Source organism: Aotus nancymaae, unplaced genomic scaffold (genome assembly GCF_030222135.1).
Source record: "Aotus nancymaae isolate 86718 unplaced genomic scaffold, 86718_ANA_hifiasm-v0.15.2.pri h1tg000067l, whole genome shotgun sequence".
Classification (NCBI taxonomy): Eukaryota; Metazoa; Chordata; class Mammalia; order Primates; family Aotidae; genus Aotus; species Aotus nancymaae.
This window is the reverse complement of record NW_026988482.1, coordinates 22,175,710-22,203,048: the sequence shown is the minus strand read 5'-3', so window position 1 is coordinate 22,203,048 and position 27,339 is coordinate 22,175,710. Positions and strand designations below refer to the sequence as shown.

Sequence of the window (27,339 nt, the reverse complement as noted above, 5' to 3'; positions counted from 1 at the left end):
GTCCGAGGCCTCCTCAAGTTCAAGTGCTCTGGGATAAAACTGTAAAGGGGTCGAGCAAGAAGCGTTTAAAGACTTTAGTGAGGCAATTTGTCCAGCTGAAGAAATCTAATTCACCAAGAGTTACCGAGCCCCCACTGCAGGTGAGGGGAGCTCAGCACTGAGACGGGGTGGGACAAAGATGAGACACACAGGTCCCCAGACCTCAGAAGCTGACCACGGCACACCATCAGCAAAGTGGCTGGAGCACAGGCTGGAGGTGGGATGAGGTGTGGAAAACTCCATGGGAGTGAAAGGGGACGGGGAGGGAGCAATGGAGTCCACAGCGATCCTCCTTTTTTGTACTTGGTACTTGTAATGTGCTTTACAACCATTGCCGTCCTGTGTGTGGGTTAAGCTGTTAACTTGCAAAAGTGCTTTCACTCTAGTACTATTTCGTGCAACGGTACTATAAGACAGGCAAAGTGGGCCCCTTTGGAAGAAGAAAACTGAAACCCCAAAGACATTTAAGTGAATCACTTACAGTAAGGACCCGGTACTGAGTTTGCAGAGCCTAGTGCATAATGAAAATACGGGCACTGGCCGGGTGTGGTGGCTCATGCCTGTAATCCCAGCACTTTGGAAGGCTGAGGCGGGTGGATCTCAAGGTCAAGAGTACAAGACCAGCCTGGCCAAGATGGTGAAACCCCGTCTCTACTAAAAATACAAAACTGCGGCCGGGTGCGGTGGCTCATGCCTGTAATCCCAGCACTTTGGGAGGCCGAGGCGGGTGGATCATGAGGTCAAGAGATCGAGACCATCCTGGTCAACATGGTGAAACCCCGTTTCTACTAAAAATACAAAATTAGCTGGGCATGGTGGCGCATGCCTGTAATCCCAGCTACTCAGGAGGCTGAGGGAGGAGAATTGCCTGAACCCAGGAGGCGGAGGTGGCGGTGAGCCGAGATTGCGCCATTACACTCCAGCCTGGGTAACAAGAGTAAAACTCCGTCTCAAAAAAAAAAAAAAATACAAAACTGAGCCAGATGTGGTGGCAGGCACCTGTAATCCCAGCTACTCAGGAGGCTGATGCAGAGAATTGCTTGAGTCCGGGAGGTGGAGGTTGCAGTGAGCTGAGATTGCACCACTGCCCTCCAGCCTGGGTGACAGAGCAAGACTCCATCTCAAACAACAACAACAACAAATGTGGGCACCTTGTTAAAAATTAAGAAGTTCAAGAAGGTGAGCATAGAGCATTAAACCAAGCATAGAGCCCTGTGCCACTGCTTCTGCAGCCAACTTTTAGTTACCACCTGCCCTCCCCGCCCCTGTCTGGCCCTGGCAAACTGTCCCAACACCTCTTGATCTGAATGGAACCCACACCATGCCAGAGGGTCGCCTCCTGGAACTGAGACAAAATGAGTTGGGTCAACAGGGAGCTGACCACAGGCTCATAATCATAATCTCTTCATTGAAACTTCAGTGTACTGACTCCCTCATAAGTAACTTATCTCATTCCACTCTTTCAATAATGGCACACAGAAAAGATTATTACACTGTCTAAAATTATGTTCACGACTATTTTTAACAAGAAAAATATGGGATATTGCCAGGTGCGATGGCTCATGCCTGTGATCCCAGCACTTTTGGAGGCTAAGGTGGGCAGATCACCTGAGGTCGGGAGATCGAGACTAGCCTGACCAACATGGAGAAACCCTATCTCTACTAAAAATATAAAATTAGCCAGGCGTGGTGGTGCATGCCTGTTATCCCAGCTACTCAGGAGGCTGAGGCAGGAGAATTGCTTGAACCTGAGAGGCAGAGGTTGCAGTAAGCCAAGATTGTACCATTGTACTCCAGTCTGGGCAACAAGAGCAAAACTCTGTCTCAAAAATAAAACAAAAAATAAAGTAAAATTTTAAAAAAGGAAAATATCATGTTAAATAGAAGTGAAAAGAACTGAGTAAAAATGACAGATTGAATGTATGCATATACTTTTGCTCTTCTCCAAAATTCCGTTAAAGACAACAGCACAAGACCTTTTTAGGTGGCATAAACCCTGTAGAAGGGCAAAGAGAAAGGGAAAGGAGACATCAGTCTCAAATCGTGGGTAACCAGACAGCTGGAAGATGGTGACCTGGCTTCCCAGAGCTGATCAATCTTAGACCAGCAGCAGAAACGACTGAGATACAACCTGGGCTTCTCACCAGAAGCCACCAGAGACTCCGCAGTAGAAGAGCCTGGTACTCCTGAAAGTGAGAGCTGAAGTCAGGTCCCAAAGAAAGAGATCAGGTTCCAAGTCTAAAGACCAGAACCTTGACCCCCATCCATGCCACACGGCAATTACCTCTGCTCCCCACCTGTAAGAAACAGAGGCTTATTCACTGGAGGGGGTTCAACCATGCCCCTGAACTGGAGTACCTCGGGCACAGCTGAGGCAGGGAGGTGGCTATCAGATGATGAGTGACGAATGCTAAGATTCTCTCTGTTCCAGGAACTGAGAATTTCCTTTTCGGTAGGCTCTCATAGCTCCAGACAAATCAATAATGTGCAGTCATGAGCATTCAAGAATAATGATGAATAGGAGAGGGGAGGCACCAGTGAGATGCAGACTTTACAGCAACGTCCTCAAAAGCTAAGCGTGCTCAACACACACTCAGAGCTTCTGGTCAGCTTGTGTCTCCAGACCACCAAGAAAAGTCCCAACATGCAAGATAAAGACCCACACTCTAAAACAAAAAGGACACTCTGAAAGAAGAAAACACACCCCCCAACATAAAAAATAAATAAATAAAAAATGAAAACTATCCAGCACTTGGGGACACTAAGGCAAGATCGCTTGAGCCCAGGAGTTCAAGACCAGCCTGGATAACAAAGTGAGACTCCATATTTTTTAAAATGTGTTAAACTAGCCAAGTGTGGTGGCATGCACCTGTTGGTCCTAGCTACAGAGAAGGCTGAGGGGGAAGGATCACTGAGTCCATGAGATGGAGGCTACAGTGAGCCATGTTCATGCCACTGCACTCCAGCTGGAGTGACTGAGCAAGACTGTCTGAAAAAGACACACACACACACACACACACACACACACACACAAAAGATTGATCCCAAGGTATCTAAGAAAAGCCTTATCCTGCAAAGTAGAAACAGAACAAAATTGTAAAAGCCAAAATTAAGAGATATCTGTAAAAGTGGAAAAATAAAGCCACATTACAGAATTCATCCATTTGAAAAAACAAAGAGCAAACAGCTCTGGGAAATTAAAAATGTGGTAGTAAAAATGAAAAATTCTATTGAAGGCTTGGAAAACAAAATTGAGGATCTCCCCTAAAAGAGCAGGGTCCAGGGTCTGAGAGCTTCTGGCTCAAAACAGGAATGACCACCCCCCAGCCCCCAGCCCCACCTGGCCACACAACCACGGAGTATGGCGCCTCAGCCAGCCCTAAGGGCCCTGGCAGATCTCTCTCTACCTGGTCCCCAAGGCCCTGGAAGCTCCACAGCCTACTCCTTCCCTCCTGACCTCTTGCAGGGGCCAGGCACGCTGCCTGGTGTGACTGCAAAGGCCACAACTCCCTCAGTGCCACAATCTCTCTGGGGGAGGAAAACGGTAACTGAAATTCACATTAATGAATATGTGGGGCCCAGAGTCTTCCTGGACTCTCCTGGACTCAATCACAACAGAGTACAGCATAGGGGATGGAGTATGGGGACAAAGAGATTGCAGGTCATGAGGACGCCATCCATCTGGTTCACAACTGGGATCTCCCCAGAGCCTGCTGAATCCTAACCATCTTCCCATTCCTCTTACCATACCGAGCATGTTAAATACTCTTTACAGTGATTTTCAAAAGATAGACTGTGAAACGTGAGGGCTTGTGGCAGCTTCTCCAGGTGAACTGAGACACCCTTACAGGGTAAGTGCCTCATCCAGGATTGTGTTTACTGGCGCATGAGAATGACTCACCAATGGTATTTAATTAACAATCCAGACATGCCTCCCTTCGTGCCCCGGAATAGGCAGCCTGTGTACCCACTGATCTCAACAATGGGGGTGCAAGAGAAAGAACAGCAAAGAGGTTTACGGTAATAACCGCTCGCATTTTTGGAGAACTGTACACTTCACAGAATAGTCAGTCATGCACCTCATCCTCTCAACAGCCCTCACATAGGGTCAGGGCAAGCATTAGCAGCATTTCACTGATAAGAATGATAAAAACCCATAAAAGTGATATACATTTTTATCAAATGATAAAAACCGTCTCAGATCACATAGCTAATAAGAGACAGCCCCGGGTCGTGCCAAATATTTAGTCTCTTCACTGAGTCCTTTCAGTCACTAAATGGCAGGGTAATAGGCTCAAGCTTAGGAGTTTGAGACCAGCCTGGGCAACCTGGCAAAACCCCACCTCTAGAAAAAAATTCAAAACCCCAGCGAGGTGGCTCTTGCCCGTAATCCCAGCACTTTGGGAGGCCGAGGCAGGAGGATCACCTGAGGTCAGGAGTTCGAGACCAGCCTGGCCAACATGGTGAAACCCCATCTCTACTAAAAATACAAAAATTTAGCCAGGCGTGGTGGTGTGCACCTGTAGTCCCAGCTACTCAGGAGGCTGAGGCAGGAGAATCGCTTGAACCTGGGACAGGGAGGCTGCAATGAGCCCAGATTTTGCCACTGCGCTCCAGCCTGGGAGACAGAGTGAGACTCCGTCTCAAAAATAAAAAATACAAAATAAATAAATACAAAAATTAGCCGGGCATGGTAGCGTGTGCCTGTAGTCCCAGCTACTTGGGAAACTGAGGTCTTGCCACTGCACTTCAGCCTGAGCAACAGAGCAAGACTCCATCTCAGAAGAAAAAAAAAAAAAAAAGACACAAAATGGCAGGGTAGAAAGAGATGGCGGGAAGGTCCCAGGGAACCCTGTCCCAATGAAACGGGCAACAGCCCAAGATCCTGAGCCAGGGAAGCTTCCTCAGACACAGACATATCCAACAAGCCCAGGTGCTACTTCAACCAGAAAATGTCAGCTCACAGACAACCCCTAGACTCGCCCTGCCGAGCAAAGCAGCAGGTAGGGGAGCAGGAGCTGGGACCTGAGGAAAGAAAGGGGACTGTCTTTGCCCTGGCCTCAGAATCTCAGGACGGGAAAGCCAGATAAAGGATCTGCAGAAATTCCTTTGCCACCCTACAGCACTTCGGCAAGTAAGTCGCTGCCCGCTTCGAGTATTAGATGAATGAAAGGTGCTGTCACTTAAATTAATGTTTGTAAAGGCAAATAATTATGTTAAGTGCCTAGGGCAGGGGACAGGAAAAGAACGCATCCTGAAAGACAGTGCTGTCCAGGAGAGGGCATGGGAGTCCCAGCGGCTCAGCCACAGAGGCAACCAAGCAGGTCCCATCGCTGCTTCCAGGACTGCACTGCATTTCACTGAGGAAGGGACACGAGAACTGGGTCAGAGCAAGTAGTTGGCTGTTTCTTACCCACTGGGAGGTGCTCTAAAGGCAAGAGCATTCATTCATTCATCCTTGGGCTCCAGTGAGCAGCAGTCACCAGCCACAGCACTGCATTGGGCGAGAATTGCCTCAACTCACCGTCCAGTGCTCCCCAGAAAGTTCAAACACAAACGCACTGCTCCGTTTGCCTCTGTCCTTGGGAAGTGAACTCTGCCTTGTGAGAGCGTTCCTTTCGATCTTGTCCAGCAGCCGCACGTTGGTGTCTATGAAGCCATTCTTGCAGTATACAGCCTGGGGGATGCCTTTCCTCCTGCATTCGGCCACAAAGTTCCACTCCTCCTTTATCCTAAAACCAGCAGCAGAGGTAAGTTACTCTCCTGGGGAGTGGCCATCACCTGCCTAGAGAAGTGAGTCAGCCACCTGGGCGTGGGCACTCTCCTTGTCATTCCCAGGCCTTCGTAAGCACTCCCTTCCTCTCTCCTCTCTGCTATGGGGGTGTAGGGAAAACCCTAAACTCTTTTGTGAAGTATTAGTAACTTTAACTTAAAAAGTGGAGAAGATGGGTTAGATGGAATTTCTGGCTATGTGTGTAATTATAATTTCCTTTGAAATTATATATTGTGCCAACCTAAGTTTTTTTTAAATGCAGGGCCACAGGGATTCACTGATCTTTTAGGGGCATTTGAAGAAAATACAGAGGAGCCCAGTGTAAAAAACACGTGACTTTGGAATGTCAACTGTCAGCTGCCTTGGGGAATTTCACTCCTGTAGATGGAACTGAGGTCCACTCAGATGCTGGAGCTGGCTGAAGACTCAGCATCCCCACCAAACCTCACCACCCAAACGTCGCTAATTTTCTGACCTCTCCTTTTAGAGCTTTCCCATCTATAGCCTATCCCCCAGCTTGATGCTAAGCTCCATGATGACAGCTGGCGTGTCTCACAGACCTTCAGATGCCCACAGAGCTGTCAGAACAGGGTTCTGCACCTGGCAGGCCTTTCTTCATTTAGGAATTTGTTTTCTGTTTGAGGCCTTTAACATATTCCATGTGATGCAAAAACAGGATGTTTTGTGGTTTTCCTTCAAAACCATCCAACACAGATGTTGTCTGACTCAAAATAAGGCAGCCTACCTTTGATGGGGCTTAGATGCATTCCACACTCAGAAAAGCATTCCAGACCCTACCCAGCCCAGCTGGGAACAAGGTAGCAGTCAGGATCCAGGTCTTCTGGGGGCTACTTTAGAAACAAGTTGCGGGAACAGACCTGGTCTCCACACAGCCCCAGGCGGTATATATACTAAATAAGTGTAAGGTAAGCCCCGTGGTCAAAGAACAATCCTAGTGTGGACACTCTCCACTGTTATCTGAAGGAAGGGTGATTCGGGGTCTCAGTCCGGCTGTAGGGTGGCACTGTGGGGCACAGGCACGCCTGCCAGTGGAGTGGTTAGGAGGGGTCTGAAGGTTTACTGCACTGGGACAAGACCATCTTCCAGGACTGGGCATGCAGAAAGTCCTGGTCTGGACCACCAGGCACTGTCAAGTGCAAGGAGAAATTTAAGACTTTGAAAGAAGCAAAACACAGCTGGATAGCCTTTCCTGAAATACTGGAACGTCTAGGGGATTCTCCAATTCTGTGGGAATTCTCCAATTCTATAGGAATTCACCTTTGACTTTGACTAAGCTATTTTATGACTCTGTAGAAATTAAAGTTAACTTTAGAAAACTGATAGCTATACAAATAATTTTTATTCATAAACACCCATAAATGCTGCCCAGTGGAGGGACAACCCTCTCCCATCCCAGAAACACCAATTTGCTCCATTTTCTTTTTCTTTCTTTTTTTTTTTGAGACAGAGTTTTGCTCTGTCACCCAGGCTGGAGTGCAATGGCACAGTCTCAGTTCACTGTAACCTCAAGCGATTCTCCTGCCTTAGCCTCCCGAGTAGCTGGGATTACAGCTGCCTGCCACCACACCTGGCTAATTTTTGTATTTTTAGTAGAGATGAGGTTTCTCACTGTTGACTAGACTGGTCTTGAACTTCTGAACTTAGGTGATCCACCGGCCTTGGCCTCCCAAAATGCTGGGATTACAGGCGTCAGCCACCGCACCCAGCTGCTCCATTTTCAAATGTATTCAATGCTCCTGGTCTCTCAATGTCTGTCCTTTGGACTCTCCTTTGAGCTGGTTCTAACATTTTACAGTTTCCCTCTTGTAAATAATGAGAAAAATAAAGTGTTTAATGGGTGTTCCTTTTATATCTGCTACAGAATCATGATTTTGCCTTTTTGAAAATTCTCCTTTAATACAAGTTAGAGTCAGAAGATCAGCAGGAGCACTGAGAGGTGAGGAGAGGCAGCCCAGCCTCCTTCCCTGGGCCCTTCTTATCTCGGGATTTTCAGGGCTCAGTGAGTTGTGTCCATCTTTCATCTATGTAGTTCCATTTGCTTTCAATCCTATCTGATTTTGGCTTCACCCACTGGGCACTCAGCATTAGTTCTTGGCTTCATATGGTCACAATTTCCCGCTCTTGACTAAATGCGATATGCAGATACCAGGAGGAGAACAAATGAGGAGGGAAATGAGAGGATCAAAGCCACCAAGAAGGCAAGCAGAGGGCACAGAGCCAGCAGCTCCCAAAGACAGCCCTGACTCCGAGCTGGGAGGACCCTCAGAAAGGAAGTCAGCTGCCTGCAGACATTCTCATTGGTGCTTCATCCACTAAGTCTTACATCCAATCAAATTAGGAGAGTCACAAAAGGTTAACAGCAGAACTGGGGGGTGGTTAAATGTCAGTAACTGGGGGAGAGAAGCAGACTCATTCCTTGGGTGTGCTGCATGGGGAGAAAGCGTATCCATGAGAGGTGGGCAGTTTAGCCACAGCTGGGTCCTCCCAGTCACCAACCGTCCATGTTCCAATGGCTTTTATAAAGGTACTGTTACTGTATGAGCCACACATTCCACTTCTAGGTATTCACACAAGAGAAAAGAAAGCACATGTTCATACAAAGACCTGTGTACATATTCACATCAGCTTTATAGCTCCAAACCGAAAACAACCCAAACGCATAGTCACAGGTGAATAAATGAAAAACTGTAATTTCTTACTATTCAGCAATAAAGAGAAATGAACCACAGATACATGCCACATGAGTGAATCGCAACATGATAGAAACCAGAAAAAGAAGAATATATGGCTGGGTGTTGCGGTTCATGCCTGTAATCCCAGTAACTTTGGGAGGCTGAGGAAGGAGGATGGCTTGAGCCCAGGAGTTCAAGACCAGCCTGAGCAACATAGACTCCTTCTCTACAAAAAAAGTTTTTTAATTAGCCAAGCATAGTAGCATGCATCTGTCATAACCAACAGTCCCAGTTACTTGTGAGGCTGTGGTGGGAGGATAACTTGAGCCAGGGAGGTTGAGGTTGCAGTGAGCCAAGATCACATCACTGTGTTCCAGCCAGGGTGACTACTTCTCAAAAACAAATTATATAAAACTCTAATAAATGCAGAATATAGTGATAGAAAGTAGTGATTGCTTGCCTGGAGATGGAGTTGGGGGATGGGGCTAGGCAATGAGAGGAAAGGATTACAAAGAGTGAGAAGGAAGGTTTTGAAACTGAGGGCTCACCTGATTTAAGCCCACCAGACTTAATCTGCCTTGTTTGCTTCTAATCACTTACTTCTGGTCGATCCTAAAACCTATATAGCTAAAAGCCAAACAATATATAACTAAACTATCACTAGCTTCCTTACAGATAACATCTCTGATGCATAGATCACCATGGCAATGGTTACTCAAGTTATTTTTCAGGAGCTTGGGGCAGCCCCTCTCCAGTCCACACCACTGACTGCTTGACTCAGCTTGCAAGGCTTTCAGGGGTGCTAAAAAATTGACCTTTGATGTCAGAGGGCCAAAAATCCCAACCTCAGATCATGCTAACACTTTTACTTCCTGAACATACATCCTATGAAGGACCACGTGACCTGACTATGCTTCTGTAGAACCCTGATTACCTCATCTTTTCTACCCACCAATCACACTTCACCACACTTTAGACCACTCCACTTTCTATCCCATGAATATCTCCAAGCCCTATTTTTAGGGAGATGGATTTGAGATTTGTTCTTCTGTCTCCTTGCTTAGCAGCCTTGTGAAGAAATTCTTTTCTCTGTTGCAAAACCTGTTGTCCCAGTGCTTGGCTTACTGTGCACAGGCAGAACAAACCTGGTTTGGTATCATTTTTAAGGTGATGAATATGACCATGGACAGTTTTATGGGGGAATACATATGTAAAAAATTTTCAAATTGTACACTTTAAATGTAAATAGTTCATTGAATGTCAATTACCCTTCAATAAGGCTTTTCTAAAAATATATTTCATGGCTCCCACTGTAATCACCTCTGGCATGCATCCTTAACCCCCTTGCCCCTCTCTTGCTGTCACTTGAACAAACCACAATTTAGTTTATATCCCACTATTCCCCTGCTCTACACCTGCCCCCACATAGTAAATGAGATGAAGGAAAACTCACAACTTTGCACAGTGGTCTGGCTTTGAACAGACAACCACTAACTCAAGGGTCCCTCACTGTTGCCCAGCAGTCATTCCATACTTCCCAAGATCATTCCTTTTCCCAAGCCCCAGATGACTGTTTCATATTTTCTCCCTTTCAGTCAAACCTCCATTACCACTCATCTCATCCTCATTCTCAGCTCATGATCTTAACTTCCTGGTTCACAGAGAAAAGAGATGAAAGAGAGCAGAACTCCCACAAACTCCATGGGCATCTACACTACCTACTTGCATCTGTTCCCATAGCCTCTGCTTTCCTTTCTGTTCCCCAAGAAGAACACTCCAAGATCCCATCAATGGCCAAACCCAGAACAGCTGGAGGGACTGCCCAGTCACAGTCACCTCCTTGCTCTTCATTGAGCACAAAGGCCAGCCTCCCAGATTCAAAGACATTGCCACAGCAGGTCTCCCTCGTCAGTATTCCCTCACGTGCATCCTTCTCTTCAGCACATAAACATGCAGTTATTTCTCCTGTATTAAAGGGAACCCCACCTCAACCCCATTTCTCCCATGGGCCTGTTTCTCTGCTCCATTTTATAGTAAAATTTCATGACAGAGTTGTCCTAGCTACAGTTCTCTTCTCCCTCACTCCCTGTTGAATCCACTTCAGTCACTGTCACACATCTTTTGAAACAAGCCTCTCATCAAGGTCATCAATGGCCACCACTTTGCTCACCCAGTGGGCAAACCCCAGTCCTCATCTTATCTGATCCATCTGCAGCATTTGACACACAGCCAATCACTTCCTCCTCCTAGAAGCCTTTTTTTGCACTTGGCTTCCAGGACACCTCACTCTGTGCTTACCCTCCTACCTCTCTAGATACTGTGCTGCTTCCTCCTGATCTTCTCAGCCTCTGGATTTCCAAGTGCCCAACACCCAACCCTTGGGCCTCTTCTCTCTCTGCACTCTTTTTTTAGATATCTTCCAGCTCGTGGGTTTAAATACATCTATATGCTGACCATGCCTACATGTATATCTCCAGCCAAGACTTTCTCACTGAATCTAGACTCCTGTATAAAGTTGCCTCTCCAATGTCTCCACCTGGATGTCTAAAAGGCATCTCAAAATTAACATGTCATCCCAGTGACAAACTTCTGATCAGCACAAACTCCAGATATTTGGCCCCACAATTCAGTAAAAGGCTTCCAGCAGCTCTGGCCAAAAAACTCAGGGTCATCTTTGACTCCATGCTTTCTTTCATAACCACATACCAAATCCAACAACAAATATGGCCAGTTCTATCAGAATCCAGCCACTCCTCACCATCTTCACTGCTTCCATCCTAGTCCAAGCCACGATCTTCTGCTTACTGGCACCCCCTCAATCGCCCGCTCCACCTCCCTGTGGTCCAAACTTATCCAGCAGCTTGAGTGAGCCTCTTACAATGTCAATCACATCATGTCTCTGCCCACACACACCTCTTACTGGCTTCTCTTCTCACACAGTATGATCTGCAAGGCCCTACAGACCTGTGTCCCTCCCCTTGTTGCTCTGACCTCATCCACTCTGCCCTCACTTGCTCTTCTGGCCCAGTCACACTCCTTGCTCTTCATTGAATATCCTGGAAAACGCTTACCTAGGGGCATTTACATTTGCTGTTATACCTGCCTGGAACCCTTGTTCTTAGATTTCTGCAGGGCTGGCTCCCCAGGTCTACATGTAAACATCACCTTCTTAATCAGATGTTTTGCTTTTAAGAAACCACTTCAGATATTGCTGGAGTTTCATGCTTGCCACTCAGCTGAGGCATTTGAAAAAGATATTTTGCTGACTGCACTGGCTGGCACAGCTCTATAGGTCTCAGTCCCAGGGAGCTGAGCTGGGGAAAATCACCCAGCAGTCAGTGAGTCGGGGCTTCAGGATCTACGTATGAAATCTAAAAGTAATATAATAAAAATAAATTTAAAAATATTACCAGGATCAGTGGGCTCAGGCGGGAGGAACACTTAAGGCCAAGAGTTCGAGACCAGCCTGGGAAACAAAGTGAAACCCCATCTCTGCAAAAAAATACAAAAAAATAGCGGGGCTGGTGGCACATGCTTGTAGTTCCAGCTACTCGGGAGGCTGAGCTGGGAGGACTGTTTAAGCCCTGGGGGTTGAGGCTGCAGTGAGCTATGATCACACCACTGCATTCCAGCCTGGGCAACAGAAGAAGACTTGTCTCAAAAAAATTTAACAGTGTGTGTGTATGTGTGTCTGTGTGTGTGAGTGTGTGTGTGTATCAGTACATGAAGGGATATGAATTTAAAAGCAGAAGAAAGTGAGCTTCTCTGGGAGATATTGTAGGGGCTTGGGATTGTTGCTTTTCTTATTAGCTTTTCTGCAGGGTTTAGTTTAATAACCGTACGATAAAAATGAATTTTAAATATCTACCTATAGATTTAGGTCTTACTGTAGCAGTCAGGGCAAGGGGCAGACTCTAGGTCAAAGACGTGCTGCTGGAATTTCTGTTAGAAGCGATTCATCCAAAATTGTTAAACCAACAGCACAGCCACTGCAAGTTCTTGTATTCACTGGGCGCTTTTCAAATTAATGTCTCTAACTTTTCTTTCCTCATTTCTTAGACAGAACCTGAGGGTAGATCCTAGCAAGGTAATGAGATAATACCAGCTAAGCCCCATGTAATATATCATTCCTATACCACAAATTATAAATTATTATAAATATTTCACATATTTTGATACAGCCAATATAAAATGGAGAAAAAAGAAAATTAGGTATACCCCATTAAAAATAATTATATACCAAATCTATTTTGTATTTCTTTCTTAAATATTTTATGTCTTATTTTCTTTATGTCTTATTTTCTTTCTTAAATATCTTCTGTCTTATTCCCTCTGAAACCTAATGATAGAAAAGTGAAGAGGGAAATATAAACTATTTTTTTAAATTCCATTATCTTCCCTGAGAGTAATTAAAATAAATAAAATTCATTTTCTTTCCACTCTATCGCCCATATAATTGAATGTGAAACCTTCCTCTCAACTCAGTTTTAGTAGAATGCCAAATATGCAATAAACATACCAAATACACCATTAGAGTTCTACTAATTAAATAAATACATGTGCAAATAAAATATCTTTTCCTTAGGAAAGGAACCCACAATCCCAGCCCAGATGGCAAACAGCCTCAATGGAGAAGAAATTCTTCACTTAGAGCCTAACAATAGCTCTTTTTCCTTCCTCTAAATCAGCGGTCCTTTACCTCTTTGGCACCAGGGACCGGTTTCACGGAAGAAAATTTTTCCCTGGATGAGGGGTTGGGGGGATGGTTTCAGGATGAAACTGTCACATCAGATCATCAGGCATCAGATTCTCATAAAAGCGAGCAACCTAGATCCCTTGTTTGCACAGTTCCCAATAGGGTTCGTCCTCCTGTGGGAATCTAATGGCGCCATGGATCTGATAGGAGGTGGAGCTCAGGCAGTACTGCTCACTCACTGCACACACCTCCTGCTGTGCTGCCCAGTTCCTAACAGGCCAGCCCAGGGGTTTGGGAGTTGGAGAGAGTGATAATTCATATTTTATCTCTACTTATAACTTTAAAGTGTTGGTATATACTTCATGGAACAACTACAGCATTACAGGATGAGATACCCTAAAGTGAGGTAACAGAATGAGCTAGAAGGTTTTATTTGTTTCAGTAAATTTAAATGAACTAGACAGTTGCCTTTTAGAATCAGGCAGGCATTAATTTTTCAACATATTAATTTCTCCTTTGCACAGTAAACAGATCCTGAGAAACTAAAAGTTAACCTTCAAATAGTACTAGTGATCACAGTATGAATCATATTATGAAAGCTCAAAAACACCTGTAAAGAAGGCAGATTTACCACCCTCACTTCTGAGGAGCCTGAGAAACTAAGTTTCTTTCTTAAACATGCACATTTCTTCCCATCCCTGCCTCACATTCCTCCTTAACTGCCCAGCCAGCTTGGTGGCTGTTTTCTTTATCTTGGGCTAGAAAAGCCGAACAAATCTCCAAGAAGTGTTCCGTCTTAGGTGAAGATGAGACACTGCACAAGCTCAGTGACACTGAGCCTAAGTCAAGGTCAATCCTATGCAGATGAGATGTGTAAAGCTGTTTAACACCACAATGAAAGACAAAGTTGAAGGTACAGCTTCCACTCCAAAGCAGATTAGAGAAGGCAGTTTGCCGACCCCAGGTGTCTGCACATGGCTCCCATTCCAAGAACCTGGGAGGTTGCATCAACTACAGGTGCTTCCCTAACTCCCCTCCCCACTGCCAAGGGGAGCTTGTCCTGCTCTAGAGTAACCCCTGCTAGGTGTGCAGAGGAAATCGAAGCTGCGCTGAGAGGGACTTTGGGCTCATATGGCCCTGGGATTTTGTATGATTTGTGTGAGTGGAGGTCTCCTGGATGCATTGCCATGTGAGTTGTCTGGTTTAAGGGCTCTAATTATTTTTGTTTGTTTGTTTTGTAATAACAGAGTCTCACTATGTTGCCCAGACTGTTCTCAAACTCCTCAAGCCATCCTTTGCTTCATATTGGACAATCTCAGATTAGTGGCAAGAGTAAAGATGTTCCAACTACCTGTGATTACAGCATTGCATAGAGGAAAGGGCTTGGCCACATACTCTGCTTACCATCTTTGTGAACTTGAGCAACTCACCTAAGTCCCAACTTCCTCATCTGCAAATTAGGGAGGGTAGTAACCTATCCTACCACTGTGATGAACACAGTAGCAGCTTAATTATCAAGCATGATCAGAATAGGTATTTGTTTAATCAAAAAAGCTAATGAAGGTGGAGAACCAAGAATGTAGACACATTCACACTTTACACATGTTGTTTTTAACTTAAAGTGTATAGATATACCGCCATTGGCCAACTTGATGTAGGGTCGAGACTTCCTTTGAGAATGGGTATGCCAATCAAAATCCCATTGTGCCTATCTCATTTAAACAGCACCCATCATGCATCATCCATGAGTTCCAGTTCTGGATTCTCCACAGGGAATAAAAATTGCAGACATATGCAAAGCCACCTGCAACCTTTCTACCTTGTAGATTTTCCAAAGCACTCAACTTAATATCATACACATAACTCTTTTTTACTTGTATTTCATGAGCATATATGATGGGCAAATGACACCATTTTATCCAAGTAAAAATGACACCAACACAATGACTCTTATCTAGAATTCAGCTCAATGGGGGAGGGCTGAAGTGCACAACAGAGCAGCCCCAAGCTGCCCCAGAAAGCAGTCAGATGGTCTCCAGAGTGCCAGACAGCCTAGTGAGTTAGCTCAGTGAACACTAGCTAGGCAGACTGCTACAGCATTTACTGTAGAGGAATTTATTGTATCATCTCTATCTTCCTCGTGCCTAGCATGGTGCCTGGGTGGTAGGTAGGTCTTTATAACCATGGGTGTTGCTATCACAGGAACTGCATATTTGTACCGAACAACAGTGTAAGGCTCTGAAGTTTAATGAGGAAAATGTTACCAACAGTGAAAAATCCAAGAAGAAAAGCAACCTCCTCCACAATGCAACTGTCACCTGCCCAAATCCCTACTCATGAAACATGCTACAAGACTTGAGAAAACACGTACTTCTCCAAGGCACTCTTCTCAAGCCTTTCCGCCTCCTTCTTCTGCCAAGCCTTGTGCTTCTTGACACGAGTTTCCCACAAGGCTCTGATGACAGAAATGTCGAAGACAACCACTTTGTGTCCCATTTTGGGAACATGAAATTACCTATTAAAAAAAATATAGATATGTCAGCTTGATAAAACAGTTTTGACATAAACTTTAAGATGAAACATGAATGAATCACCTGGCTGAAGGAATGATGATACGCCTTATTACTTCAAGGATGACAGTTTGCTTTGTTATTTATTTGGTTTGTTTGGCTGGTTGGGTTTTGTTTTGTTTATATTGAGACAGAGTCTCACTCTGTTGCCAATGCTGGAATGCAGTGGCACAATCATAGCTCACTGCAGCCTCTTGGGCTCAAGCAATCCTCCTGCCTCAGACTCCCAAGCAGCTGAGACTACAGGCACACACCATCACACCCAACTAATTTTTAAATTTTTTGTAGAGACAGGGTCTTGCTATATTGCCCAGGCTGGGAGGATGACAGTTAGCTAATGTTCTTGAGGTTTGATAGTACTTTGTGTAAGTAAGTCATAGTTCAACACTCACTCCAGGGTCACCTTCTCCAGATGATCACGCTTGTCTCCTTAACCCCCAGATAGACTCTGGGCTCTCAAAGCCCACTGTGCATTCCTCAAACTTCACGGTTCCATATTCTATTGAATTCACTAGTATATGTACCTAATATTCCCAGTAGGTTGTTACATAATCAAGGATAAGTTAGATGAATTAATCACAGTGTGTGCACATGCACACACATTCTCTCTCCTCTCTGAAGTAGAATAGAATATAACTTCTTAGTTGTATTTAAATCTAAAAAAAAAAAAAAAGCTCATATAGGCAGTGTTATAATTGCGTTTCTAAAAGTCCTTTCTGCTGGTAGAAATCTATTCTAAACATATTTGAGTGTTCTTTCCTTCCTTTAAGTATAGGAGATGAGGCATGTAACAGGGACTTCCTTCCGTGACCCATCACCTGAATTCTTCCCCTCTGGGACTGCCTTTTCCATCTGCCTCCCACCTTCTTTCCTCAGTCCAGCTGGCCTAACTCATTCCTCTTCTCCAGGGTAGTCTCTGTGACCACCAGTCTCTCCCTCTCCTCCCCAATATCCCCAGCCCTCATCATCTGAGGCTACAGGTCAGCCACCATTAAGTTAAAAGAAAAAATGGCACTGAGCCCCACTGAGCACTCTGCCCCCTAGGACTGACCACACAGCCTGGAGACATGTCCTCTGAGGTTTCCCTGCAGATTGAACCTTCACAGACTATTGATCTCTGTTCACTTGGTTTTCCAAGAGCAAGGAAAGTCAGACTTGGATACATTTTGGCCATCACATCTCAGTGGGAATTCAGAGATGATTTAGTCTCTACTTTCAGTTTTACCAAATAAAACATGAGTGGCCCCTCAAAATTTTATGTCTATATCCCTGGCACCTAGTACAGTGCCTTGCACATGGTAGGTCCTTCATAAATATTTGTTGAATGAATGAGTGAGTGAATGAATGAATTAGTAAATAAAAGATATGCATCCAGATTGCTTAACTCTCAGGACACTAAATGAGCTCTCTTCTTTTTTATTTTCCTACTTTATACTTACTGTTTGTTTTAAGTGATTATTTGATCATTACAAAAAAAAATTATCAGGACAGGAAAGTACCTTTCAGTGTTCATTCCACTAAGTTATACTTACGTCCCTTATCTAAGTAAAGTAACTTCCTAGATACTGTTTTGGACTTCCCTAACTGCAGCAGCAAAATCTTACTAAATCCGTTTCCCGATTTGCACAAACACAGATTGTCAGTTGCTAAATAGCAGGGCTGGTGAATACTTTTCTCCTCCAATTTCAGACACTTCTAAGTAGCAGTCAGGGATATGAAGCCAAATATTTAGTCTTCTTTTAATTTTTCTTTTTTTTTTAGACAGAGTATTACCTTTTGCCCAGGCTGGAGGGCAGTGATCCAGGTACATTCACTGCTCATTGCAGTCTCAACCTCCTGGGCTCAGGCAATCCTCCCATTTTAGCCTCCCAAGTAGCTGGGATCACAGTCATGCATCACCACCACACTTGGCTAATTTTTTAATTTTTTCTGGAAGCGGGGGCCTCACTATATTACCCAGGCTCGTCTTGAACTCCTGGGCTCAAGCGATCCTCCTGCCTTGGCCTCCCAAAGTGCTGGGATCACAGGCATGAGCCACCGTGCCCGGCCAAATTTTAATCTTCTGAATCAAGAGTGTGCTCTCTATAAATGGCTTGCCAAAAGGAGTGAGAGAACTGGCTTATGTTTGCACAGCTGAACATGTGAAAGTATATAATTTTACTCTAAAGAACTGACAATGCTGACCTAATTTATTTCCTTCTTTCCTTTGATTTCTGATGTCTGAGACTGCCTTTGTTTTTTGCTTGTTTGTGGTTTTATTTTTCCTGAGACAGGGTCTTTGTTGCCCAGGCTAGAATGTTGTGACACCATCACAGTTCACTGCAGCCTCAACCTCCCAGGCTCAAGCATTCCTCTTACCTCCACCTCCCAAGTAGCTGGGACTACAGATATGCACCACTATGCCCAGATAATTTTTGTATTTTTTGTAGAGAAGGGCCCCACTATGTTGCCCAGACTGGTCTCAAACTCCTGGGTTCAAGTGATCCACCCACCAGGCTTCCCAAAGGGCTGGGATTACAGACATGAGATGCTCTGCCCAGCCTGAGACTGCCTTCGTCTCCTTTAAAATTTTTTACCTAAAGGAGATTTTTTTTTTTTTTTTGAGACGGAGTTTCGCTCTTGATACCCAGGCTGGAGCGCAATGGCGCGATCTCGGCTCACCGCAATCTCCGCCTCCTGGGTTCAGGCAATTCTCCTGCCTCAGCCTCCTGAGTAGCTGGGATTACAGGCACGCGCCACCGTGCCCAGCTAATTTTTTGTATTAGTAGAGACGGGGTTTCACCATGTTGACCAGGATGGTCTCGATCTCTTGACCTTGTGATCCACCCGCCTCGGCCTCCCAAAGTGCTGGGATTACAGGCGTGAGCCACCGCGCCCGGCCCCTAAAGGAGATTTTTGACAAAAGTTCAAATGATGCACAAGTTTTTGTGTGTATATTTGTTGTCTTATCTTGGGTAAATATACAAGAGAATTGTGAGGTTACATGCTAACTCTATATTTAACCTTTTGTGAACTGCCAGACTCTTTTCCAAAGCAGCTACATCATTTTACATTCCCACCAGCAGTATGTGAAGATTCCTGTCTCTCCACATCCTCACCAACACTTGTTATTATCTGTCTTTTTTATTATAGCCATCCTAGTAGGTGTGAAGAGGTATCTTGTTGTTTTAATTTGCATTTTCCCAATGGCTAATGATGTTGAGCATATTTTCATATGTTTATTGGGCATTTTTATATCTTCTTTGGATAAATGTCTATTCAGATCCTTTTCCCTTTTTTAATTGGGTTAATTGGTAATTTTATTTATTGCTAACTTGCAATAATACTTTATATATTCTAGATACAGGTCCCTTTCCAGGTATATAATTTGCAAAAAAAAAATCTTCCATTTTGTGAGTTGCTTTTCACTTTCTTGATTCCATCATTTTATATTAACCTAACTGTATACTTATGGTTGATGTGAGATTTTGTAGACAGACTATTGCTGGATCGTTTATTTAACCAATTCTGACTATCTCTGTCTTTTAATTGATGGATGTAGGCCATTTATATTTAATACTTGTATGTTTGGTTTAAGTCTGTCATTTTATTACTTTTTCTCTATTTGATCCCTCTTTTTTTCCCTCTTTTACACTTTCCTGCCTTCTTTTCTCTGAACACTTTTTAGTATTCCATTTTATTTTCTTTATTATATATTTTACTGTGTCTCTTTGGGTAGTTTTTTCTCTTGTTTTATGGTTGCCCTAAGAATTATTATGCATACTTACTTTTCCACAGTCCACTTAGAAACAGTATTTTACCACTTCAAGTGAGATGTAAAAATCTTACCACCACACAGGTCCTGCTACGTTCCCACCTTTATGTTGCAGTTGTCTTATGTATTATGTCAATCGATGTTATAGTTTTGGCTCCCAATCATCAAATTTAAAGAACTCATGAGGAGAAAACTAGTCCATTATATTTATGTTGATATTTGTATGTTTCTGTTCCTTCCTTCCTGCTGTTCAATTTTACCTGTTATCATTTCCCTCCTACCTAAGAACTTGCCTTAACAATTATTTTAGAGAAAATATGCTGACATATCTGGTTTCCTTCAACTGAAGATGTCTTTCTCTTACCTCCATTCATAAATATTATTTTTACTGGATATAGAATTTGAAGGCAACCTGTTTTTTTTCTAGCAGCATTTTTAAAATGTTGTGCCACTTTATTCTGGCATCCATAGTCTCTGATTAAAAGTCTGAAATAATTTGAATCATAATCTCCTATAGGGGAGATTTTGATTATCATTTTGATTATCATTTTATTCTCTTGCTATTTCCATTTTGTTTCCCCATCCAGAGACAAGATCTCACTCTGTCACCCAGGCTGGAGTGCAGTGGCACCATCACAGCTCACTGCAGCTTCAATCTCCTAGGCTCAAGCAATTCTCCCATCTCAGCCTCTCAGGTAGCTGGAACCACAGACATGCCCCACAATGTCAGGCTAATTAAAAAAAAAAAAATTGCAATGATGAGCTCTTACTGTGTTGCCCAGGCTGGTCTCAAATTCCTGGGCACAACTGATTCTCCCACCTCAACCTCCCAAAGTACTGGGATTACAGGCACGAGCCACTGCACCTGGCAAAATTTTTTCATCTTTGGATTTCTTCAGGTTAATTATTATATCTGGACATGGATTTGGGAGGGGGGAGTTATTCTGATTTGGATTTGTTTAGCTTCTTTAATCAGTTGATTTGTATCTTTTGCCAAATTTAGGGATTTTTCAGCCATTATTTCTTGAAATTTTTTTCTGCATTACACTCTTTCTCCTCTCCTTTTGGGATTCTGATTACACAAATATTAGACTTTTCAATATTGTTCCATAGATTCTTAAGGCCTTGTTCATTTTAGATAAATCTTTTCTTCTTCTCTTTTTTTTCAGACTGGTAATACCGTAATCTACCTTCAAGTTTCCTAGCTCTTCCCTATGCCATCTCCATTATGTTTGTGAGCCAATCCAATGAGTATTTTATTTCAATTATTGTCTATTTTATTTCTAAAATTTCCAATTAGTTCTTCATATCTTCTGTTTCTTTGTTGATATTTTTCTATCTTTCCATTCATACCCCAGGGCTGAGGGAGCATATCCAAGGCAAACTTGGAAGGAGTTCAGCCCATCAGATAGCAGGTAAGTCCTCCGGTTTGGGCAGGCTAGTCTGGAGTTGCTGAGCAACTAATAGACAACACCTTCAAGTTCAGGTATGGACAGCTAATCAGCAACTGGTGGCGTGGCCATGTAACGGAAGTCCAGGTGTTAGAAGAGACAGATGGCCTTCAGAGTGTGTGTACCACACAGGCACTTGCAGAAGGTGTGGCAGGTTGGCATGTGACCCTCAGGGCCACAGGCAACCGTGTGCAGGTAATTTGGAGGCTTGTGAAGAAAGTCGAAATACAAGCACAGGCAGGAGGCCTTCCGAGCACATGGGCTGCACAGAGGCTCCGTTTTCTGGCTCAAGAGAGCTGTAGAAAGGTAACTACAAGGCCAAGGATGCAAAGTCGCAAAGGGACTATTCTGAGCCCAGGCATACGGCAGGTTCTGATGGATAGTCTCACATGCACACTGCTGATCCCCGGCCCACGCCAAAAAATAGGCGGGAAGCCTATTCTTACTACCTTGTCCCTCCAGTGCCTTCCATTGAGAAAGCTTAACATCGTGCTCACTTTAAAGGACCAGTATTCAAAGGAATACCATTGTATAACACAGAGTATATTTACTGAATGGCGCATTCAAAGCTGAGAGGCAGTGAGTTAACTGACGCCGTATGTAACCTATCTGGTTGAGTTCAGACCTTAAATTCCAACCTGCCTTCTGTGGGTTGTAATCCCCACGGCTGTTCAGTTTTGTCTTCGTGGTGCTATTCAGCTATGTTCCATGTGCGCCACCCGGTGGCCAGTCTAGGGTGTGGCTGAAACATCCTTGGCGTCCTGGTTAAGGTCAGATCCACGCATGCGCAGCTCGGGGATGAGCCCAGGAACAAACTTAGCAAGCTGTTTTCCCCAAATTCCTCTCTCTCTCTGTGATCTCCCTGGTCCTTTCCAGATCGCTGGGCTCCCTTCTTCTGTCCTCTGACCAAAAACCTGATGTTGTAGTCAGCCAGCTCTGCCGTGTACTTCCTACAACTGCACCCACAGTCGCGACCAAGCAGCAAAGATTTAAGAGAATAAAAAAGCGTGACGGTCCAGCACTTTGGGAGGCCGTGGAGGGCGGATCACGAGGTCAGGAGATCGAGACCATCCTGGCCAACATGGTGAAATCCCATCTCTACTAAATACAAAAAATTAGCCGGGCGTGGTGGTGCGTGCCTGTAGTCCCAACTACGCGGGAGGCTGAGGCAGGGGAATCACTTGAACCTGGGAGGCGGAGATTGCAGTGAGCCGAGATCGCGCCACTGCACTCCAGCCTGGGCGACAGAGCAATATTCCCTCTCAAAAAAAAAAGAAAAAAAAGCATGACGGTTTTGACGATTTGCTCCTCTCTTTTGGTCTACAGCTCCTCTAATCAGAAGAAGAAGGTTCCCTGCATGATCTCACTTTATGTGAAATCGTAAAAAGTTGAACTCATAGAAGTAGAGTGTAGAAAACAAAACAAACAAACAAACAAAAAAAAGAAGTAGAGTGTAGAAAGAGGTTGGGGCCGGGGAAGAAGGGAATAGGGAGTTATTTACTGGTCAAAGGGTACAAAGTTTCAGATAGATAGGAGAAATGTTTTGAAATCTATTGCATAGCAGGGCGACTATAGTCAATAATAATGTATTGCATATTTCAAAATCACTAAAAGGGTAAATTTCACAAAAATAATAGGTAAAAGAAGTGCATTTAATTTTTCTTTTACCAGTTTTCTTAGTCTTTTATCTTCAGCTAAGGAGTATCTAACTGGCAAAGAGCTTAATTAAGGTTTTGGCTTTTTTTTCTCTTTTTGAGACGAAGTCTTACTTTGTCACCCAGACTAGAGTGCAATGGTGCAATTGCGGCTCACTGCAATCTCCGTCTCCCAGGATCAAGGGATTCTCCTGCCTCAGCCTCCCAGGTAGCTGGGATTACAGGCGCCTGCCACTATGCCCAACTACTTTTTGTATTTTTAGTAGAGACAGGGTTTCACCATGTTGGTCAGGCTGGTCTCAAACTCCTGACATCAGGTGATCCTCCCGCCTCGGCCTCCCAAAGTGCTGATTTTACAGGCGTGAGCCACCATTGCACCCGGCCAAGGCTTTGGCTTTCAACATAAAAGTCTCCATAAAGGAATGCTATGCATCAGCCTGAAAACAAAAGATCAAAGTCCACAGCCAGTAATGAAGAAACATTAAAAAGAGAATCCATCAGCCTAGTTTTTTGGAGGAAATTTCTACACAGAACCCAAGTCTACACATAAATCAAAAAGCTGAAGTAAAGTTAACTGCATTTGAGCAGTGTGGGCAGCCCAGCCAGCCAGAGTAACTGAAGCTGGAAGAATTACTTTCTACCCACAGGGCTCCTGTTCTCTAGATCAACCAGACGCATCACAGATGCTGTTGTTAAGGTTCTTTCATTTCCTTAGGCCAGCTGGCCCTTAGGAAGTAGCCAGAGCTGTACATTAACTGCCCCTACATTTAAAAAATGGTTGCTTATTAATTTTTATGCATTAACTTAGAGAAAGGTAATTCTAGTTCCCATCTTAGAGGAATGGTCTCTTCTTGATGCCTTTGTGTTCTAAATATTTGATCGTGTCAATAAAAAATGGCTTCATCATCTTTGATAAATTCCTGGAATTATGAAATTTAATTACCAAAGGCCCTGACACATTTTTAAGTAGTTTAAGTCATTACTACTCTCAGTATTTTGGTGGGAAACAGTATATCCTATGTGTCATCTAACAATGTTCACTGTTTTCCCTGTGTTTTAACAAGCAGAAAAAGAGGCTGAGCGCAGTGTCTCATGCCTATAATCCCAGCACTTTGGGAGGCCAAGGCGGGTGGATCGCAAGGCCAGGAGTTCAAAACCAGCCTGGCCAACATAGTGAAACCCCGCCTCTACTAAAAATATAAAAAATTAGCCAGGCATGGTGGCAGGTGCCTGTAATCCCAGCTACCTGGGTGGCTGAGGTAGAAGAATCACTTGAACCCCAGGAGGTAGAGATTGCAGTGAGCTGAGATCATACCACTGCACTCCAGCCCGGCAACAGTGCAAGACTTCATCTCAAAAAAAAAAAAAAAAAAAAAAAAAAAAAAAGTTTCTCTTATACAATTAAGAGGGCTTTGAATGTGCCAAGATTTAAATCAGCATCTTGCCCATAAGTTGAAGTTTTGATCGCAAACATGTATAATGAAAACTGGAGAAAATTGTACCTCTGAGAACAGTAGGTGATGACCACGTTTGCTAGACATTTACATGTGATGTCCAAAGGTGTTGGGAAGCTATGAAATACAAGGCCCTAAGTGTCAGGTCAAGCCCAGCCCCTGGCATCCCACGTAGGACAGGGCTGAGTTCAGACCTCTCTAGACAACTGGACAAATTTGACCTTAACCTAGAAGGTAGTAGCTCATGGGTGGGTGCTGAGACTGGGAAAGTAGTTTCAAATGAGAGTCCATGTGTCAGTCCAGGGAAAGTAGGAGACTCTCCATCCAGGGGAGAAGCCACACTAGGGAGCCCACAGGACGCAGTTGTCAGAGACAGACACAGGTGCCAGTCCCTCAGCAGCTCAGGGGAGAGATCTCCTAGTAAAGTTACAAAGCTAATCTCTACTTTGTAGAATAAATTCTAGTCAACACAATCTTTCAGGCAAAGATATAGAATGTAATGTCCTAAATATTAACTTTCTATAGGACTATAGAAATGTCATCATAGCCGGGTGTGGTGGCTCACGCCTGTAATCCCAGCACTTTGGGAGGCTGAGGTAGGCGAATCACCTGAGGTCAGGAGTTCAAGACCAGCCTGACCAACATGGAGAAACCCCATCTCTACTAAAAATACAAAAAATTAGCTGGGTGTGGTGGCGCATGCCTGTAATCCCAGCTACTCAGGAGGCTGAGTCAGGAGAATCGCTTGAACTCAGGAGACAGAGGCTGCGGTGAGCCAAGAGTGTACCATTGCACTCCAGCCTGGGCAACAAGAGCAAAACTCTGTCTCAAAAAAAAAAAGAAAAGAAATGTCATCATAATATACTACACCAACACAGAAAAGGGAAAATTAACTTCTACGGGATCCAGACCCTCAATACAAACAAAGCAATATCCTCTTACGGAAACTTTACAACTAAGCAGATTCTACAAAGCATCCTAAGTGCAAAACTTCAGCCTGGACCCTCAATGAATTTGACAGTAGAGTGTCATGGTTCCAAAACAGCATCTGATTCCAGTTCCCTGCTGTGGGTCTGGTTTTGCATGGTTATAGCAGAATTATGAGAACAAGCCTCCCTCGATTTGGGCTACACTGTCCACAGTCGCAGAGCATCTTCCAGAGAAAACACCTGCAATGTTGAGACGGAAGGAGAACAGTGGCATCTCTCACAGCAAAGGAAAGAGCACTGGGGCCACAGAGTGTCATCAGGCACCTTCTCTCCAGTCCAAGGACTCCCAGGTACAAACAGGTTCCAGCTCCTGAGTGAAGATGTTAACCATCAGCAGGCTCTCAAAGGTTGGATTAAGGAAAATAATGCCTGGAAAATCTTTTGCTTTAGTGCAGGGCTCAGAAAACTTGATGGTAAATAATTGAGGTTTCGCAGGCCAATAAGCAACATCAAAGATGATGTAGGTGTTTACGTAACAAAAGAGAACCCTCTCCCTGCTTGCCTCCAGAGAACCATCTGGAGTAGTGAGCATGCTTCATGTCCAGATGCTGCTTGCTGAAAACATTCTCAGAACAAGAGGGACTAGCCCAAGAGGGAAAGCCCTGCAGGTATGGTGAAAGTGGTGGGGGGCGTGGCGCTGGGCACGGTGGCTCACACCTGTCATCACAGCACTTTGGGAGGCTGAGGCAGGTGGATTGCTTGAGCTCAGGAGTTTGAGATCAGCCTGGGCAGCATGGCAAAACCCTGTCTCTACCAAAAATACAAAAAAAAAAAAAAAAAAATTAGCTGGGCAGTGGCGCACATCTGTGGTCCCAGCTATTCACTACTCAGGAGGCTGACGTGAGAGATCACTTGAACCTGGCAGTCAGAGGCTGCAGTGAGCTGAGACTGCACCAAAACACTCCAGCCTGGGTCTCAAACAAAAAGAGGGGAGAGGTTGGCAGGGAAGGGGCTGGGGAGTAAGCTTGTTGAAGCCAGTTTCTCTCTCTGCCCCATTATCACCCAGACAGATGCCTGAGTGTCCTTCTCTTCTCCAGTCATCACAAATGGGGCAGCTGGTTGGAGGCAAGGTGACCTACTAAGTCACCAGCTCCTAAACTGAGATTGCATTGCTTGGTGCCTGGCAGTTGCTAACAACAGAGTCTCCCATGTGTAGATGGCAACCAGGGTGGGCCCTGGGCTGCAGCAAGGTACAGCTGGCCAGGGGGATAGGCGCAGAGAGCAGCGAGGGAATACAGACAAGAAAATACTCCAGCTTGGTCCCCAGATGCTCCAGCAGTGCCCGCATTCCACATGCAAACAGGTGCCAGGCCTGAAGGTTATGGTTTACTAATCCTAGCTTTAGTGGACAATGAAAGGTAAAATAATTTGCTTTGGATGTGATGGTTCTAAACTATACCCACAAATTCTTTCACATTCTTCCCTTTAAAAAGGAAGGGAACTTAATTCCTCTCCCCTTGAGCATGGGCTAGACTTAGTGACTCACTTCTAGTGACTAGAATGTGGTGAAAGTAATGGTGTGTGGCTTCTGAGATTAGGTCTTCACTTTCTCTCAGATCGCTCACTCTGGGAAATCACCTATCATGTCATGATGATGTTCAAGCAGCCTTGTAGAAAAGCTTCACGAGGAGAGGAACTGAGGCCTCCTGCCAACAGCCACGGAGGGGGATGTCTTAAAAGCAGATCCTCTAGCCCCAGTCAAGCCTTCAGATGACAGCAGCCCCTGTGGACATCTTGACCACAACTTCATGAGACCCTAAGCCAGAAACACTCATCTAAACTTCCCGGGACCTCTGACTCTCAGAAACTATGAGATAATAAATGTTTGTTATTCTAAACTGTTATGCCTGGGGGTAACTTGTTATGCAGCAATAAATAAGACAGTGGATTTTTACAAAAGATACTTATAAAAACCAGTCTTAACTTATGGTGCCATCTGGTGTCCATGTCCAGCTGCCTCCTTGAATGTGTTCTTGGATGTCTCACACACATCTCAAAGAAGCATGATGCCCTCCAAACTTGCTCCTTTAGAGTCTGTCCATCCTGGGCCTCCCTTAATTCTATACCTCAGGAATGACTCCATCATAATCTAGAAGATCTAGAAGTCATTTTTCTTCTTTGAGATGAAGTCTTGCTCTGTCGCCCATGCTGGAGTGCAGTGACACAATCTTGGCTCACTACAAACTTCGCCTCCTGGGTTCAAGCAATTCTCCTTCCTCAGCCTCCTGAGTAGCTGGGATTACAGGCACAAGCCACTATACCCGG

At 44.5% G+C, this 27,339-nt stretch overlaps 1 protein-coding gene and 1 long non-coding RNA gene across 4 annotated transcripts in view; one reads left to right on the top strand and one right to left on the bottom strand.

Moving 5' to 3' along the window:
- Window positions 1-27,339, bottom strand: part of LRRC2 (leucine rich repeat containing 2) — an 82,536-nt gene that overhangs the window by 18,190 nt on the left and 37,007 nt on the right. For all 3 annotated transcript variants that reach the window (XM_012473843.3, XM_012473842.3, XM_012473841.3), the window contains exons 2-3: window positions 15,573-15,716; window positions 5,564-5,771 (exon numbers count right to left, since the gene is read on the bottom strand). In XM_012473843.3, the coding sequence (XP_012329266.1) occupies window positions 5,564-5,771; window positions 15,573-15,697 (333 nt within the window). In that variant the 5' untranslated portion in view covers window positions 15,698-15,716. The remainder of the gene's footprint in view (window positions 1-5,563; window positions 5,772-15,572; window positions 15,717-27,339) is intronic.
- On the top strand, window positions 20,874-23,519 carry LOC135270822 (uncharacterized). The gene is made up of 3 exons (XR_010338980.1): window positions 20,874-20,940; window positions 22,671-22,706; window positions 23,019-23,519. It is a non-coding gene; the product is annotated as an uncharacterized LOC135270822 (long non-coding RNA).